This window comes from Grammomys surdaster, unplaced genomic scaffold (assembly GCF_004785775.1).
Source record: "Grammomys surdaster isolate TR1022 unplaced genomic scaffold, NIH_TR_1.0 167, whole genome shotgun sequence".
In the NCBI taxonomy this organism is placed as follows: Eukaryota; Metazoa; Chordata; class Mammalia; order Rodentia; family Muridae; genus Grammomys; species Grammomys surdaster.
The window spans coordinates 6,432,613-6,451,647 of NW_021604615.1; the positions used below are offsets into that span (position 1 = coordinate 6,432,613).

Consider the following 19,035-nt stretch of genomic DNA (forward strand, 5'->3'; position numbering starts at 1 on the left):
ATCGCGCGCGGCGCCCCCTCTGTGCGCGCAGCCCGAGCCGCCGCAGCGATGAATTCTGCCGAGCAGACCGTTACGTGGCTCATCACCCTGGGCGTGCTGGAGTCGCCCAAGAAAACCATCTCGGATCCCGAGGTCTTCTTGCAGGCGTCGCTCAAGGACGGGGTGGTCCTATGCCGGCTGCTGGAGCGCCTGCTGCCCGGGACCATCGAGAAAGTAAGTGGCCTTGGCGCGGTCTTCGGGTGGGTCCCTGGCCCGGGCGGGCGGCTGGGCGCGCGGGAGCACCTGGCGCGCGCCGGCTCGGGGCCCGCGCGCCCTCCTTTGTGCGCGGACCCGGCGGCGCGCCAGGCGCGGGGACCGGCGGCGGGAGTTCGGGGCGCCATTGTGTGCGGGGCTCCGGGAAGGGGACCCGCCCTGAGAGTACAGACAGCGGAGGGGGCCGCGGTGACGCTCGGGGCCGGCTCGGGGTCACGAGAAGGAGAGTTGGCTATGCCGGCGGCGTTGGGCTTCTGCTCCACCCTAACGTGAAGTTGGGAGGTCGGCTTCGCCCTCGCCAACACAGATCAGAAAACGTCGTCTCTGTGCCGCGCAGCTTTCTGCGATGGCTTTGTTTGAAAGGTTTTCGTCGCTAGCTTTGCAGTTTCACCCTTGAGTTGAATGGAGCGGTGGCTGGACACGTTTAAAGGATGCATCCAAAGCTAAGGGAGGGCCGAGCTGTGAAAAGACTTACTGCTTTCCCTATCAAGGGATTCTTCACTCATCCAAGCCTGCAGAACAGCGCGCACAGGGTGTTGAAGCCCCCGGCTTCTTTGGGAATGGATCGGAATTTTCATCTTCACTGCCTGCTAGATTTGAAGCAGTCTGCTTGCTGCTGCTGGCTCCCTGGCGCTGCAGTGTGAACCTTGACCGCAGCTTTGGGTGACCAAAGTTTGTTTTCATCTGCAAGCTCACGGAGCAGGCCGGGTCAGGGGTTGGGAGCACTTCTAAAAACAGCCAGCTTTTATAGGTCAAAAATTACTAAAGTCCTGTGTTCAAGATTTTGCCAATACACAATTTACAAGAAAACTTAAGATCCTTAGTAACTTAAAAGGTGTTAAATACAGAAACGGAAGTGTCCCATAATTAGCAAGAAGTAGCGCACGCACGCACATACACGCACACGCATACGCACAAGCACGCACACATGCACAGGCCGCAGGCAGGACAATTTGTTAATGTGCATTAAGTGACCTGAAAAAGCAGACGTTCTAGTTTTATTCATAAATTGGCGTGCTGCAGAAAACATTTAACGTGAATTCCGCATGCGTACCACAGATTCTAGGTATTTTCCCGAACATTATTATGAAAACAACATGCATCTTAGAGGGACTAACTGATGTGGAAATCACTGCTGATAAATGGTGCAGATCAATAAAGTTATGGTTTGAGATGGGACGACTGAAGAGCAGGGTCTGAGTTTTCAGGCACTGAGAAAACCGGGCTGTCATCTGGCCATTGTGATAATAAAAGACAGATGTCTGAGTGAGACACATGCTGAGGTTCTCCAAAACAGGCTTAAAGAAAACCCTGTTCGGTTTCTGAGGCAGAGCTGTAAAAAGATTCCTGTGCTATGTCAACGGACATGTCCCCATCCGTGTGCACGTCTCGTGACATGTTGGAACCATTGATATGGTTGGGCAAACTTCAAAATTCATATTCTGTTTTAAATTCTAGAAAGATTTACAGAGGAAGATGAAGCTCTTTCATCTCCGACAGAGAGAGGGATTGAAAATAAATGGACCCCAAACACTCTGAAACTACAGTCGAGTAGGAATCTCTTGGGTTGGTGGTGTTTTGTCCCTCTTCGTGAAGGCTGATAGTCCCTGGCTCTTGGGTGAGGGGCAGTTGTGGGGAGCAAACCATCAGCCACTGTCTGAAATAGTGGATTCCATGAGTTTGCATCTACCCTGAAGTCATCCGCACTCAGCAATGCCTGCATGTAATCACATTTGTCTCAGAGCACATGTGTGGGGCAGCTTTTGCTTACATGGTAGAATGCAAGAGGAAGGCCCTCTCTCCTTAAAAAGGAAATGCCTGGAAACGGAGCTGAACCTTTGTGTGGCATGCAAAGGTTCTTAGCCTGACCCATTGCTACGTGGACATGCTGACACTGGCGGGTTGTGAGCAGCGTAGGACTTCCCTTTTACAAGTTCATAAGTTTAAAATGGAGTTCAGGCCTGGGAATGAGTGCCGAATGAAGGCTTCCCATGTGTCTTTTATTAAGAGCACGTCCTGTTCTGTTTCACAATGGGGTTGGCTAGTGGGGACGGGACATTCTTTGAGCTCCAGCTCAGGCAAAGAAAATGGTGGGTCAGGGTCTCTTTCCTGAAGCCTCTGCGTTCACTCATCTCTTGGGAGAGACTGGCAGTAAGAGAGGGGTTCTGCTCACTGCTGTCTGCCACACCTCTCCGTTGCAGGAAAGAGGGAAGCTGGGATTGGCAAGTCTTCCCAGCTCTGGGGATCAAGGTCTTGCCCTTTGATTGTTCTAGGGAGAGCCAGGCCCTGAGTGGGTCCCATATCCTGTTCCCCCCTCTTCTGATCTCAAACCTGCCTTAGCCATCATGTCCCTGAGCCCTGGCAGCACCAGCCTGGCAAAACCCCCCATTTCAGACATTTCTAGGTTATTTTGTCAAAGGAGGCGGGTCCTAGATGCAAGAATTTTAGAGGATAGAAAACCACCCAGCGCAATCTATGCTAAAATGCTGTTTTAATTTTACTCGTGAATGCAGTGTACAAAGTTGCTTAATTGCCGTGAAAACCTCCAGGAACTTTGTTCCTACTGTGTGTCTCCTAGTGTGCCAGGGGAGCTGTGTGCAGCCCACATGACGTTCTCTGTGGGAGACCTGGGGTCACCAGGATTTGGGAGTGTGACTGAAATCAGGGGTCCTCCTGTCTCGTGGTCTGGAGGCCAGAAGTTCGAGATCAAGGTGTGGCATGTGCTTCCGGCATGTGCTGGGACTCTTGCCCAGGCTTTTCTCACACGGCTGGGGATCCCTAAGTTTATGGAAACACAACTGTTTATATGAGGTTCTCACTCTGGCCAAATCCACTACAGGTAACCTACCCGGTATGAGGGCATCTCCCCAATTACATCCAGAGTGGCCATCACCAGATAAACCCACTTTCTGAGCTCCCCGGGGTCTGGGATCCCCACGTGAGAATTTTGTGGGACACATTCCAATCACAGTCGATCTCAGTCAACTTATTAAGAACTTTCTTTCCTGCTTGACATGGTGGGAGGTAACTTTTGGTATTTTGTTTTTAATTATCAAAAAACAATTTTTAAATTTAAATATACCCTAATCGTATTCTTTCTCTCTTCCAAGTCCTTCTAGATCCTCACCCCCCAACTTTAAAATCTTTCTCCAAAAACAGAAACAAATACCCAGCACAACAACCTCACCCCCCCCAAATAAACTAAGAAAGCAAAATTAACCAATACCCCAAAGGGGAGGGGGAACCCCATCAAACTGTAACTAAATAAAAGCACACAATAAAACTGTATATGTTGGTCAGCTACTCCTGAACATGAGGCCTGCCCTGAGTAGTGGATATACCCAGTGTCACTCCATTGGCGAAAACTGGTTTCCCCTCTCCCTGCAGGTATAAATGGCAGCTCAGTTGTTAACCTTTGCCCTGGTGGCTAGGTTTTCATTCATTCATTCATTCATTCATTCATTCATTCATTCACTTAAAATATATAAAACAAAATAGAATATAATAAGATACAGCAAAAGCCATCACGTCAAAGTTGGACAAGAAAAATCAACAGCAGGAAAAGAACCCCATGTCAGAGCCCCGCCCACTCCAACACTCAGGAGTCCCATGAAGAGGAAACTGAAAGCTATAATATAGAAGTAGAGGAAGGATCTGGTGTAGGCTGTACAGGCCCTGTGCATGCTGCCACAGTCTCTCTGAGTTCACCTGAGCTTTGCTCATGTTGATCCAGGGGACCGTGTTTTCTTGGTGTCCCCCACCTCCCCGTCTTCCCCACTTCTTTGGTGTCTTCTTCTTCAGGGTTCCCTGACTCCTGAGAGAGGGAGGGATTTGATGGAAATGTCCCATTTAGAGATGAGTGTTCCAAAGTCTTTACATAATGTCTGAATGAGGGTCTCTGTATTTGTTCCCTTCTGCTGCAGGAGGAAGCTTCTCTAGTGTTGGTTGAATGAGGAACGGATCTATGAATATTAACAGAAATATCATCAGGAGTCATTTTATCTGTTGCTACACTTTTTCCTCTTTTTTTTTTTTTGACCAGTATTATTTGATTTTACCCTAGGTCTCTGGGATATTTAGTCTCAGGTTCTTGGTAACCTAAACAGTGTTTGGTTTGAGTTCCATCTCATGGAGCGGACCTTAAATCAGATCAGTTAGTTATTGGTTGATTACACCCATAAGCCTTGTGCCACCATTGCTGTAGCGTATCTTGCAGGCAGTGCACCATTGTAACAAAAGGGTTTGCGGCTGGCTTGTTCATATAGCTCTTTGGTAGCATGCAAAATACCTTCATGTACCAAAGACTGGAACTTAGGGGTGAAGGCTTTATGGAGGCACCAGCTCGGCATCTTAAATAGCAGGTTCTTAAGAGATTACAACAAGAGGAAACACAGCTAAATACAAGAACAGTGCGAGGCAGAAGGACAGATCTTGTTGGCGGGAGATGGGTGGTCTGGACTGACCTTCCTGACATGTGACTTGGGCTGTGTGTGCTTCACATCCCTGCAGCAGCCATGGGAAACCTCGCAAAGATTTGATATCTCACTTGATGCAAGACTCAGTTTGGGTCAGTCTTGGCAGCCGATAGGAAGAGATAGGATAGCTCCCTTGGGATGGGAAGAGAAAGAGTCTCTGTGGCTCGTGGGAAGACAATAGAAACGCCCACTCGAGAATGGCACTCCCTCTGGGCCTGGGCACTGAGTAGCACATGCTCAGTGGTGGCTGTGGTGACAGTGTTAATGACTTGATCACTCAGAGCAGGTTGTGTAGGATGAGGAGCACGGTCACTCTCATGAAGAAGGGGAGCACAGCAGCTCTCCTGGAGATAGGGAGCACAGCAGCTCTCATGGAGACAGGGAGCACAGTGGCTCTCGTGAAGATGGGGAGCACAGCGGCTCTTGTGAAGATGGGGAGCACAGCGGCTCTCGTGAAGATGGGGAGCACAGCGGCTCTCATGGAGACAGGGAGCACAGCAGCTCTCATGGAGACAGGGAGCATAGTGGCTCTCGTGAAGATGGGGAGCACAGCGGCTCTCGTGAAGATGGGGAGCACAGCGGCTCTCATGGAGACAGGGAGCACAGTGGCTCTCATGAAGATAGGGAGCACAGCGGCTCTCGTGAAGATAGGGAGCACAGAAGCTCTCATGAAGATAGGGAGCACAACAGCTCTCATGAAGATAGGGAGCACAGTGGCTCTCATGAAGGCAGGGAGCGCAGCGGTTCTCATGAAGATGGGGAGCACAGCAGCTCTCATGAAGATAGGGAGCACTGCGGCTCTCATGAAGATGGGGAGCACAGTGGCTCTCATGAAGATGGGGAGCACAGTGGCTCTCATGAAGATAGGGAGCACGGAAGCTCTCATGAAGATAGGGAGCACAGTGGCTCTCGTGAAGATGGGGAGCACAGCGGCTCTCATGAAGATGGGGAGCACAGCAGCTCTCATGAAGGCATGTCAGTTGACTGGCTGTTCATTTGAGAAAGTTAGAAAACAGACTTCATCTAGAGCATCATTAATGAGAACCCAGCCACAAGTCGGCCTTGAGTAGAGTCTTGCGTACTGAACTTTGTAATAGTTCACTTTGTTTCCTTTAAAAGCATGTGACTTCAGGGCGCTGCCTTCGCCCAAAACCAGAAAGTATAGCAGGTGGTTTTGGGTTTCAGGCCTGGAGATGAGTGAACTGGAACTGCCCTGTTGGCTTCTACAAAAAAAAAAAAAAAAAAAAAATCAAACCAAAACACTTAAATTCAGTTTAACTCAGAAACTCTGAAGAGATTTCCTGAGGGCCAGACTGAACACACAGTCGTGTTTTTGTTGGCATGTGCACACGCACACCCACCCACAGGTGAGCAGTCAGCTGCGCGTGCGTGTGCACATACACAAAACTGTGTGCACACTTGCTGATGTCCATGTATATACTCTCAGATACATACAAAGATGTTCACACACAGGTACACGCAGAAGCACACACAGATTACAGATTTATGCGCATAAAGGAGTATTTACACCCACTAGCACGCAAGTCTACCCACGTAGGTGCATACATGCACGTGCAAACTCAGTACACACAGCAGTACACACAAATGTATACATACAAAGGTGTGTGTGTGTTCTCACTAGATGTGTGTGCATTCGTGTAGATGCACATGTACATGTGCACACGCATGCACAGGTGAGCATGCAGCAACACACATGCACATATGGACATAAAGGGTGCATGCATGCTCACTAGGTGTGTATACACTCACGTGGACACATACACATATGTGCGCACACAGCCAGCTTGGGACAAGAGAGTGGGAAGATGGCTACCAGTGCCCCTGGGAGCATCACTGAGAGAGTTCCAGCGTGTGCTGTCCTGGCGGGTCCTTCCTTCTCTCATTAGGAGTAACCAGAGCCTTCCTGATGTACTCTGCCTGCAAGAACTATCCAACTTTCATCAAGGCTAAGAAATCGCCATCACAGAGACTTGCTTACTTCCTCAGTGCATCTCTCGAGAGGCTCACTTTGTAGAAGGAGCACTGGCATGGAAGACATCTTCCCCCAGGTCACCCAGCTTCGAATGAGAAGGGAGAGTCTGCCCCGAGGGGCAGGTCTGAGGGGATATCAATAGTCACAGCCTTCAGGAACTTGCAACCCAGACTGGAACATCACAGAGTGTCTTGGGCCTGACCTAAGGATTAGATCATGTGGCACTGTCCCTGTTCAGTTAGGGGTCATGGGAGGGAAGGACAATGTTGCAGGCCTACAGAAGGCCATGGCAGCAGTGGCCAGCATCATGGCTTCCCCTGCGGTTTCCATGCAGCCCTAGCCAGATGGTGGGGGTGGCCTGCTGGGTGCACCCTTTGCATGTGCCTCCTCTGCAGCTGGCCTGTGTCAGTCCTCTCAGGCTCCCTTTCCCACGGGTACCAGGAGGACAGACACTACAGCAGAGCATAAAATAGACTTTGCTCTGGAGTCTGAGCCTCACTGTGGATCCTGGAGCTTGCACGCTGTGTCGGTGGCTACTGAGTTTCTGCACCAAGACGTGGAGTGGCGTGAGAGTGTGCAGTTTATTTCCTCACACAGAACTGGTCCCTGTGGAATACAGTGTGAGGCTGGGCAGGGCTGTGTGTCCTATGATGCTTTTAGCTTCTGAACCGGGATTCCATGTAAGATCGAGACTGTCCTGTGTCTGTCACTTACCTAGAGGTGAGGGCTCGCTGTTCCCCTGTGTATGCAACTCTGCCATACGAAAGCCAGACACTGCTGGTCCCCAGGTCTCTCATCCCTTCCTGGAGATCTGTTAGACATGGTTCTTGCAGGTCTTCCAGGGCTAGGGAGACTCAGATTCATGCTGTAGTTTTTTGCTGCATGACTTTAGGTCCCCTGTCTGCCTTCACTGAGTGTCAATTTTCACAGCCGTTACTGGCAGGAGTGGCCTTTCAGGGCAGCAGAGTGTCCCCAGGGTTATTGAGAAGACATGCTGGGTGTTGTGGAACTACTGTTCTGTCCCTGAAGCTAGTAGCTAGGGTGTGACTGCAGAACCACCCAAATCCAGAAACAATGCTTTAGTCTTACAAGGGACAGATTCTGTTAACCTTATTTTTTTTTGGGGGGAGGGAGGGTGTTGTCTCCCTTCCTTTCCTGGACAGACCACTGTCATCTCGGGGAAGGGCTCATGGCTCAGCTCCAGGTCCCTGTGCAGCTGCTGGATTCTCAGCTGCTGCGGCTCAGGCTTCCCTGGTTGAGCTTCATGCAGGCTAAAGGTCATAAGTCATGGATGGAGGGGAGACAGGCAGCTCTGCCTGTGCCACAGAGAGAGGGCTGTGGGCTGCTGTGGCCTCCTGCTGTCCCTCACTGCCAGTCATCTTAGGAGACTTTGTGTTCTCAGCCTTTGCCCTGAGCTTTGGTGACCCCCTCAGCCAGGCTGGTACTGCTCATCCACTGTGCTGTGGTCCTGCAGCCAGAGCAGGGGGATGTCCTCACAGAGCATCTATAGAACCCCTCCCAAATGTGCATGTTCAGTTATTCTGGGAGATGGGGAGGTGGCTCAGTGGGTAGCGTGCTTGCCACGCACGAAGGAGGACCTGGGTTCTGATCTGCAGCTCTACAGTGAAAACTGGGCATGGTGGCACTTGTCTGTCATCCAGGGTCTGGATAGGGGATGGAGACAGGAGGATCCCTGGAGGGGCCTTAGCTCAATCAGTGAGATTCTCGGTCAATGAGAAACCCTGTCACAAAAAACAACGACACCTAGTGTTGACCTCTGACTGACCTCCACATACATGTGTGTGCCTGTACACACACATATGTGCACACATACAGACACACAGTCACACACACACACACACAGACACACATACACACACACACACACACACAGAGAGAGAGAGAGAGAGAGAGAGAGAGAGAGAGAGAGAAAATTATTCAAACATGATACGTTTGTCAGACTCCTATCACAGGTATGCTAGCACCACACACCGTTGTGTGTTCTGACCACCTCTTCAGGGACATCATAGGAGACCTGTCTCGGTCTTATATGTGGAGTGTTTGAGCCCTCTGTGTCAAGGATGCAGAAGTCCTGCAGCCCAGATGTTCCCTTACACAGTAGGGTTACCCGAATGTGGTCACAGAGGATTGTGTACATTGGGAATTTCAGTTTCAGGAGAACTGCTCACGCTAGAGTCTAAGTAAATGGCGCCCACAGGAGTGAGCTAGAAGTTGCTCCTGTGTAAAGATCTGGGAGGACATAGGCTCAGGACACCAAGTAAGGAAGGGGGTGGGGGGCTCAGGAAGTGACCCCAAGTCTCCAGCCTCTCTGACACCACACCTTTTCATTTTAATTAATTTTTTGTTGAAAATAGATTCTTCTCTCGTACAATATATCCCAGTTTTGCCTCTCTCGCCTCTTCCTAGACCCTATTCCCACCTCTCTTCTCCCCCAGATCCACCCCGCCCCACCTCCGTTTCCACTTCAGAAAAGAACAGGCCTTCAAGAGACAACAACCAAACAGGACAAAACAAGATACAGTAAGACAAAGCAAAAGCTTCATATGGAGACTGGACAAGGCAACCCCATAGGAGGAAGAGAGTCTCCAGAGCAAAGGGAGAAACGCCCACCTCCACTGTCAGGAGTTCTGGACGTTTTACATCAAGGCGACTTTACTTAGGTCAAGAGGTGGAGATGACTTCTTCATTTGAACATGAGCTGGTCTTGATGGGACTTGGCCAATGGGAGGGCAGGGATACCTGCTGCTGGCTCTTAGCCAGGCTCTCTTAGGTCTGTGCTCATTCACACTCCAGAGACTCTGGCCCACTGAGACGACAAGCCCAGGACGGTGGCTGGGGGCTAGGGATTACACAGAGAAGAGTCCAGCAGTCCTTACCTGGGCCATCCCTGACCGATCAATCAGAGCTGGAACATACCTCTCTCTACCACTCAGCCTGCGTGGACACCTGCGTGTGAGTTAGGCTGTCAACACTACCTGTGAGCTGCAGGCCCGGGATGTGGCTCAGTTGGTAATGTACTTTCTCGGCATGCCAGAAGCCCTGGGGTCCATCCTTAGCACCCCATAAAACTGGGTGTGGAATGCAAACCTGTAGTTTCAGCAGGAGGAAGGTGGAAGCAGGATGCTCAGAAACTCAAGGTCATCCTCAGCCACACAGCAAGTGTGAAGCCTGCTTAAGCTGCAGGAGCTCTTTTCTAAAAAAAAAAAAAAAAGTTAATAACAATTTAAAAATAAAAATTAAAAAAAAAACCCTTTGGTTAAGAGTACAGATTTTTCAGAAAACACTGATTGCCTTTTGAACACATGACTGAAGAGTGACTTTGTCAGTCACATTGAGCAAGAATGTCACAATAATTGTGACAGAAGAGGAGGGATTGGGAAGTGTGCTTCAGATCTGATTGCCTGTGCTGCAGGCTCACAGGAGGAGGAAGAGACTCAGGACACTTCATCCCCGCTGCCCTGATTTCTCCTGAGCCGTCTCCCTGTGGTGTTGAAGAGCTTGCTTTACTTAAGATCTGTGATGTATAATTAATCTCAGGAAACACCGCTGCTGGTCACAGGCTTTTCCCACACAGAAACATGCTTTCTGGGTACAGTCATTCGAAAACAGGCTCTATCGTAGCATGTGGCCAAAGCGGTAGACTCGTGTCAAAGGATGAACTTCCAGACCGTGTCACAGAGGCTGGATTGTTCCTGGACAGGAGAATGGGATTATCATCTTCAGACACTATCGGCTGCTTACAAGTGCACGGGGTAAGCTTCAGGTCTCCTGGAAGCAACCACAGCCCCGTCATCACTGGCTCTTGGCCATGAGGTGACACTTGGGGCGGTACCGAGCTGCCCGACCAACACACAGGATGGTTTCCTGCTGTCTGATGGGGCTTCTGCTTGAAGAGATTAGAACTTAGCCCAAAGGAAGGAACAAAGGTGAGAAAGACCAGAATGGATGGGTGCATGAGGTAAGGCCGTGGTCCAGCAAGACCCAAACATTAAGATGTTTTTGTCACCTGGGAGGTCTTGGATGGCTGCTCCTTGGCTGTCATCATGTCATGAATATATTGAATTGCACCATAATATGGATATCAGTTAGAGACTACCATGAGAAAAAGAGGAAGGAAGTCAGAAAGCCCGTGAACGTTCAAAAAGGGCAACCCCCCTAAAAAAACAGTCCCCCCAATCAAATGAAAAAGACTATTAAGATGCATGAGAAGAGAAACACCAAGCAAAAGCATGATGAGACGACTCCACAGGGAGCACTTCCTGCCTGTCTGCGGGACAGAGAGGGGCAGTCGAGAGCAAGAGTCGAGAGCAGTCGAGTTCTTTCCAATATGATTAAGCAAAAACGAGAAGGTGGGCCAGGCAGTGACGGCGCACGCTTTTAATCCCAACACTTGGGAGGCAGAGGCAGGCAGATTTCTGAGTTCGAGGCCAGCCTGGTCTACAGAGTGAGTTCCAGGATAGCCAGGGCTACACAGAAAAAACCTGTCTCGAAAAAACCAAAAAAAGAAAGAAAGAAAAGAAAGAAAGAAAGAAAGAAAGAAAGAAAGAAAGAAAGAAAGAAAGAGAAATGAGAAGGCAGGAAAATGGGAGGTCCCTCTACCTAAAGTTCATGCCCAAGGAAAAACAGAAGTATTGGAAATTATTCCAGACGGGAAAAAGAAAAAGGAAGGCATGGAAGAGGATGGTTACTAAAGTCTGCTTTGTTGGTGATAGTTTGATGCGAAAACCACCTAAATACGAAAGGTTCATTAGGCCAAAGGGAGTACAGTTCCAAAAAGCCCATGTCACACTTCCTGAGCTGAAAGCCACCTTTTGCCTACCAATGAGTGGTGTGAAAAAGAATCCATCATCCCCTTTGTATACAACTCTGGTGTGATCACCAAAGGTGCAGTTACTGAGAGACTGTGAGGGAGTTAGGCCTTGTGACACGGGAGGCAAGGTGATTTGGGGAAAGTGTGTCCAAGTTACCAACAATCCTGAAAATGATGGGTGTATAAATGCGATCTTGCTGGTCTGACTGTGACTTCATACATGTCAATCCAGTCACTACAGAAGAACACACACTGTCAGGAAGACGCCATCGCTGTGATCTTTCTGAAGCACCAAGTGGCCTTACCCTATGTGCAGTCATCAAAAAAATATTTATTAGATTACCAGGTTTAAAGAGAGAGAACAGAATGGAAATCATGAAATATAAAAGTCCTACAGAAGAACAAACAACCAGAAGCTGCATCTGATGGAGAACGAAGTGGAGAAGACACAGCCAGCGGTGTGGGCGTCGAGACAGAGCCCACAGGTGGGAGGGCTCAGCAGTGGACGTTGCTGCAGGAGGGGAGCTTTGCCAGTGGATTCTGTTCCTCTGCCAGTAAATTCCACATCTCAGACAAAGTACACAAGTCCCTTGGAAAGCACAAACGTCCAAAGCTTACTCAAGAGGAAGCCAATAACCTAAATAGTCCTACACCTAGTCTAGAAATCAGATTTGAAGAGGAAAACACTTCCCATAAAGAAAATTCCATTTCCCTAGATAATTTACCAAATGTTTGGGGGGGGATAAAGCCAGTTCTTCATACAGTCTTCTAAAACTTACAGATAAAGAATATTTCCTACATTATCCTAAGCAGTGAACCTATCCCAAGGGCAAACTTGACAAAGATATTGTAAGAAGAGATATCACCGACCTATGACCTTCACGAACTTAGGGGTAAAGCTTAGACTCATTAGTCTAGGAGGGGCTGGAGAGATGGTACAGTGATTAAGAGTACTGGTTGTAACTGTAGTCCCAGGAATCTGGTGCTTTCTTCTAGTCTCTATAGGCATTGCATGCACATGGTACATACATGCAGGCAAACCACCATGTTCATTAAGAAAGTCTATCAGCATTATGTAAAAATGGTATACTATTCTTTATCAAGAGGGACCAGTCCCGAGATTCATGTTGGTGTCTCTGTTGGAAACCCATCGATATAATCGACTGTGTTAACAATCTACAAGAGAAAAACCGCGGGAATGTGTCAATAGACAGAAAAGCATCCGGGACCATCCAGCATCCATTCCTGAGACATCCTGCCAGCCACTCAGGTGAGGGGGAAAGGTCACCCGGCCTGCTGAAGGGGCTGCTGTGGAATCCACAGTCACTGGTGTGAACAGGAGTGAGATGGAACACCCCCAAGATCAGGAGTAAGACTGGGGTGCAACTGTCTTCCTCCTCTGCTTAACCTTTCCCCGGGTGTCTGAGAAGAAAAGAAACCTAAGCACCCATCTGAAAAGGAAGGTAAGATTTCCTCTCTGTGTAGACACCGCACCACACCATTGTCTATGTAGAAAATTGAGTGCGTGCCATAAAATAGCCAGAAGCACTAACAAGTGAGCTTAGCAAGATTTATGTATAAAACTCAATTGTATTCCTACAATATGTATGTATTCAGCAAAATGGTTTGAATCTGAAATAAAAACTGTCGGTTGCCATCCATAGCAAAAGGGGAAAGAAAACGGGAAGGAAGAGAAAAAGAGAGAGAGCGAGAAAGAGAGAGAGAGAGAGAGAGAGAGAGAGAGAGAGAGAGAGAGAGAGAACGAACACTGGTAATTCCGAGGAAGAATAGATCTGTCCTTGGACATTGATACTGCTCATGGATGCCAGAGTAAGTGGCATAGGACAGTCTCTGTCACCTGCTTCTCTGGGGGAACGGGACTTTGACTCATCACACTGGCTGTTCCGTACCTTTGAGTCTCCGTGTGAATGAAGAAGACATGCCTAGCTTTAAAGTCCGAGGATGACTGGAGTGCTTGCATTCATGGCGGGAAGGAGTTACTACAGAGAATATCCCTGTTCATTTGTGTCTTTCTCACCAGATCTTACCTGAGTGTTTACTATGTTCCGAGAGCTGTAGGGGTGAGTAACTGGAGAACCAGTGTGAGCTGGCTGTTCTATGAAGGAGCTATGTGCTTGGACAGCAGGAGACAGATTTCCAAATACGCACAGCAATGGGACCTGGCTGACCTTTGGCAGATGGGACAGAGGGTGGCTTAGGGAAGGCTCTAGCTTTACAATGAGCCCTGGCAGATGGTGGACTATGTGGAGCAGGGGACACATGCACTAGATAGAGGCTCTGCTTGGCCTGGGGCAGGGGTGACCTGGTTCCCTAGACCTGTGCTGGATGATCCAGGCCTGGATCAAAGTGTTCTCTCAGAGATAGAGAGGGAAGACAGCAGGGGGCCTGATGAGCAAGGTGTTCGAAAGGCTTTGAGCCATGACTGGGTAAGTGTTTAGAAAACAACACTCCAGTCATAGGGTAGAAAACAGGAGAGCTGTTAGACCTGAGGTGGGGGGCTGTAAAGAGATGAGGGTGGGATGGGGTGAGAGGGGCATCAAGGGAAGACAGTAGTGGCCTTTCCAGTCCCCACTGATCTGTGGAAGCTCAACAGGAGAAGCCATGTGAGCCCTGGCTGCTCTGTGAAGGTCATGAGTATGATATGGAGCATTTGGTAGTGGTGTCTGTGGAGTTGTGAATGTCTCGAGGGGGAGGGTAACGGACGGTTATAAATTTGGGAGTGACGGTTTAGAGACAAGACTTGGAGCTGTAGGCAGGTGAGATTCCACAGGGGTGTGTGTACGTGGGGGAGTGTTATATACTGCAGGTGTGGCAAGGCCAGAGGCCAAGATAGAAATGAATGACAGCCAGTGCCCGGGAGACCAGGGGACCAAGGAACGTGCTGCTTTGAGGTTGAGCTGTGTCACTTCCCTTATCACCATGAGGGAAGGATACCTTACCTGTGACCACACACTGTCAGCAGGCTCAGCAGGACTGGCTAGGGCCACCCAGGTTAAAGGCTGCACTTACCTTGATGACCTTGGCCAAGGGCGGTATGCTGAGGGAGATGGGCTGAAGGAGAGAGCCTGGAGCTAGCTGGGCATGAGGAATGGAAATGGAGTTACAGAGTATGGTAGCCTCACCGAGCAAGAGTTCAAATATCCGAATGCCTGCAGAAAGCAGGCGTAGCAACTTACAGCGTTTGTGGCAGACTCAACCCGAAGTCCTGCCATTACAAACTGTGTAGGGAATTTGTTAGCAGGAGTGGACCGTCAGATATGTTTTTCTTCATGTAGGAGCTCTAGCAAACCATATTCTGACCCAGCTGCTCCAGGAGAGTATGTCTAGGGTGTGTTTCTCTTGTCTCCTAGCTTATAAAGTCTGTTCCTTTTGCTTCCCAGTGAACGAGTCCTTGGGTTGAGCCCAGCATGTGCTGTGTGGGTCGTAAACAGTTACGCCCCAGAACTTCCAAGATGGTCACCTTCAGCTCACGACTATATTTGTGTTGTGTCTTCACTCATTAAGCAGTGGGTGGCTTTCAAGGGAAGACCGACACTGTTCTGAAATGCTGTCTGCAAGTGTGTGTCTTGTAGTCGACACGTCAGAGTCTCGGTCTGGGAGACGTCAGGCATTTCAGGGATGCCAATGCAGAGTTTCTGTCAAGCTCAGGTTCAAGTTGAGGGTCATTTGTTATAATTTCATCCCTCCGTGGGTTCTCAGGCTTGGTTTCTTTTTCCGTGTAGTAAGGGCTCACAGCGGGTCACATACCGCGGTAGCCAGGGAGGGAAGCGAACCAACAGTTGTTTGTTGGATCGGCACCACTGAATACGGTGTGATCGATGTAAGCAAGTCTCTCAGGGTTTATTTTTCCAACTTGAAGCATTAAAACCAGCTTGGTTCACCCCAGTTCAGCTCCATTTTCCTGATTGGGGAAGCAAACACATTGAGTTTTGCTCCTTACTGCCTTCTCTGGAGGGACCATGAGGAGAGTTTTTGGGAGTGACAGTGGTCATGGCAGAGGTGTCTCATTCCTGAGCTCTAGGCTGAAAATGTCTCAGCTGGCTGGCTCACCCTTTCCTCTCCACAGAGGTGGCATGGCATATTAAAATGTTAAAGTCTCCTGTATCGCTACGGAATCAAGGAGCTTGGGTCCTCTCTTTACCATGGCCTCTTCTATTGCCTTTGGTCCAGGTAGTTTCTGGATGAAAATCACCATAGCGGCTCAGGAAACCATCAACTGTTAATTTTCATCTATAGATTTCCAGAACTCATAGGCTTGGGACAGGCCTGAGAACCTGCACTCTTACCCAGGTCTGAGAGAAAGCCGATGCTCTGGGGGCTCTCAGCTGGGAGCCATGAGCACCCTACTGAACAAATCACACAGAACCAGGACTATGTGCCTTGGGAACTCTTGCCCAGGTGGCCAGTCTGCCTGGTCATCCTCGAGGGTCTCCTCATGCTTGGTAGTTCCTCCCTAGTGTCTTTTCTGCTTAGACAGTGGAGTCCCAGTGTCTTCTTGGGTTGACTTCTGCAGCACTGGAATATGGAGGCAGGAAGAGGGGAGGGGAAAGAGATCCTGTTTGGGTTGGATAGGAGTTTTGAACTTGTCTAAGAAGAGGGAGGGGTCTATATATATGTCTGTGCATTTAAAAACTTCCTATGGAATGGGAGGTGTACCATCTGCCAAGAGACCACACTCAGGATGCTGGTCCAGGGTCTATGAATGTGGACTACTCAACATGCAGAATCAAGGGACCGAGAAAGACAAGAGCCTCTAGAAGCTCTCCCAAAGAAGCAGCAGGATCTGTGTAGACGGATTCTCTCCTAGTGAGGCTTTGTGGGGAGCGTAGACAAACTCCCGGCTGTGGCTGTGGTTTGTCCCACTGTACCTGTCCAATGATCTACTTTTGACGTGTTTTTGTTTGTGATGCATAGCCAGGCTTCCTGTGCTCCCACACTGCCTCTAGGGACGTGAGGATAGCTGTCCTTGCCCTGGGCTGTCCTGGTCCTCTGTAGGTCTGAGGAAGTCTGTGGGGACGGGTTCAGGCTGGACTTCCGGTTCCCACCAAGACTGAGACTAACTGGTGGTCACACCAGCTCCTCGTAGGCGACCGTTCAGCCTCTGTTGAGAACCGACGGACAGAGACACTTGGCAGTATTGGTCCTAGGAGACCACAGAACACTGTACATGCATAGGATGGTCTGGGGCCATTGAGCCTTAGCTCTGGTCACCATGGGAAAAAAAAAGCTTACAGGGGCTTTGTGGAAAATCCTGTGGTCAACTCTTGTCTATTGAGATGATTCTAGAGCCATGCCGGGGGAATTCTGAGAGGGCCATCATGAGGAGGCTTTGAGAAACAGCGACAGAAGAGAAAGAACATCCCCACAGAAAACCAGTGGATATCGCAGATCTGAGGAAAGAACTCACCAGAGTAAACCTCCCAGCACGGGCTCAGAAGTAAGCAGAGTTGATGGAGGAGACAGAAGTTCTAAACCAAGGACATGTCTGAAAATATGCTCAGCAGGAGGGAAGCTGAGATAGTAGCCAGGCTGTCACCGTCCCATGGAGCTACCCTGAGCTGAGCCAGCACTTGTGAGCCGGTGCCTAGGTCAGTGTGGGCAGCCGCCTTGCTCACCCCTTCCCCTCTGTCTATGTCTGCCTCCAGTCCAGCCTGCTCTGTGGTTCCTCACTGCTGTTTTATTTCTCTCTGAAATATCAGAGTTGTTGAGGTCTACATAGAATCCTCATGTGAAACTTAGGAAACCATATAACACAGCCCGATGAAATATGCAGATCTCAGGGGCAGCCACATAAAGTGCCAGCTGGCGGGGGACCCTGTGTGGAGCCAGCGATTTTCCTCAGTGATAGAAGGATGAGCTCTGAAACCAGAGCTTCTTTGGCAGCATAGGCTGCATCGATGCCCTGATGCACCTCTGGGAAATGGAGCCCCAGACCCAGTGTGGGCATGTGTTATGTGACAAAACTTTTCCTGGGGAGACACAGCGTATGCATCTATGACCCCCCAGATAGGGATCCCAAAACAGACCTAAGTGGGAATATCACCAAAACACAACTCTGTGAACCAGTGAGTTTTATTCCAGGAATATGGATGAAGGGTTCCTTACAGATGCAGAGATGGCTCAAAGATATCACCAGTGCCCTCCCCAGTATGAGTGAGAGTCCACCAAGCTAGGAACCTGGATCTTTCTGCACAGCCTGCAGGCAGATCAAGAGAGTGTCCTTTCCCGGTTCCTCAGTTGCTCTAAACCTCCTCCAGGAAGCAGTTTGTTTCTTCCAAGCTGCTGGTCTGGCCTCAGAGTCTCCTTTGCCTCTTGGCTTGTTAGAGGGTTTTTGCAGATTAACTGTGCATGCCCCGGGGTGGGGACTCTTAGCTTTTATTACGTACTCTTGCAGACCTGGTGACTCTGGTCGATTTAGGGGACTTCCTGAAGCTATTTTGAGTTGATTACCTTCCTGCTTAAGGAGCTTTCCTGCAGGATGGAGTGTCGCAATCCCAGAGGGAACTGTCACATAAGAGCATACCTGAGAGCAGGGGAGCCCTAGGGCAGCAGCCTCAAGCAGAAGCAGGCCTGTCACAACCGGAAGAGTTGTGGTCTTTGGGTAAAGCCAAGGGGATGGTTCATTCCTGTGTCATTTGCTCTCAAGATTGTGTTTCCAAGGAGGTGGTTTAAGGATGTTTTAATTCTTACATCAGAATGGTTTGTCCTAAGCTGCAGTGGCCCTGTGATGAGTGTCCATTGCCTAGTCCCTTCATAGCTGTCTGTGTAGGTATATGCTGATGTCCAGACAATGACAGAGTCACAGGAGGTATGTCTCAGGCTACTGGCCAGGACTGTTGACTTTTTGAAATCAGACATTACAACAGCCATCAGTATCACGTTTGAGGCTAAGGTCAAGCCAACACTGGTACTCAGGGGCTTTTAGACATGGGTCCTTAATTTACTAATTCACTGAAAAAATATAATAAGTGTGTATACATATCATATTTGCTTAGATTTGTCCCCCTGGTGGTTTCAATGAGACTGGTCTCTATACTCTTCTGTTTTTATTTGGTCCCCACTTGGTGGACTGTTTAGGGAGAACTAGGAGGTGTGTCCTTGTTAGAGGAGGTGATGTCACTGAGGGGTGAGCTTTGACTGAGCTCTCAGCTACTGCTCCGGCACCATGCTCCCTACCATGGTGGTCACAGACTCTAACCCTGTGAAACCATAGGGAAGTCCCCAATCAAATACCTTCTTCCATAAACTGCCCTGGTCTTGGTGTCTCTTCACAGCAGTAGAACAATAACGAAGATAGTTCCCAAGACCGTTTACCACTGCAGAGCACAGGGAGATAACTGTAAGGCGCAGAATTGGCACAAGACACTCCAGACCAGGTTCGCAGCACAATATTTGTTTGCCCCAGAGGGTTAAGGGCAGGGAATAAGAGATAAAGTCAGGAGATGGAGGATGAGGGGGGGAAG

General features: G+C 49.3%; 1 protein-coding gene across 3 annotated transcripts in view; it reads left to right on the plus strand.

Annotated features, from left to right (window-relative positions):
• The first annotated feature begins 23 nt into the window (after positions 1 to 23).
• The window catches only part of Arhgef7 (Rho guanine nucleotide exchange factor 7), a 109,680-nt gene continuing 90,668 nt past the window's right edge, over positions 24 to 19,035 (plus strand). For all 3 annotated transcript variants that reach the window (XM_028766387.1, XM_028766385.1, XM_028766384.1), the window contains exon 1: positions 24 to 213. In XM_028766387.1, the coding sequence (XP_028622220.1) occupies positions 49 to 213 (165 nt within the window). In that variant the 5' untranslated portion in view covers positions 24 to 48. The remainder of the gene's footprint in view (positions 214 to 19,035) is intronic.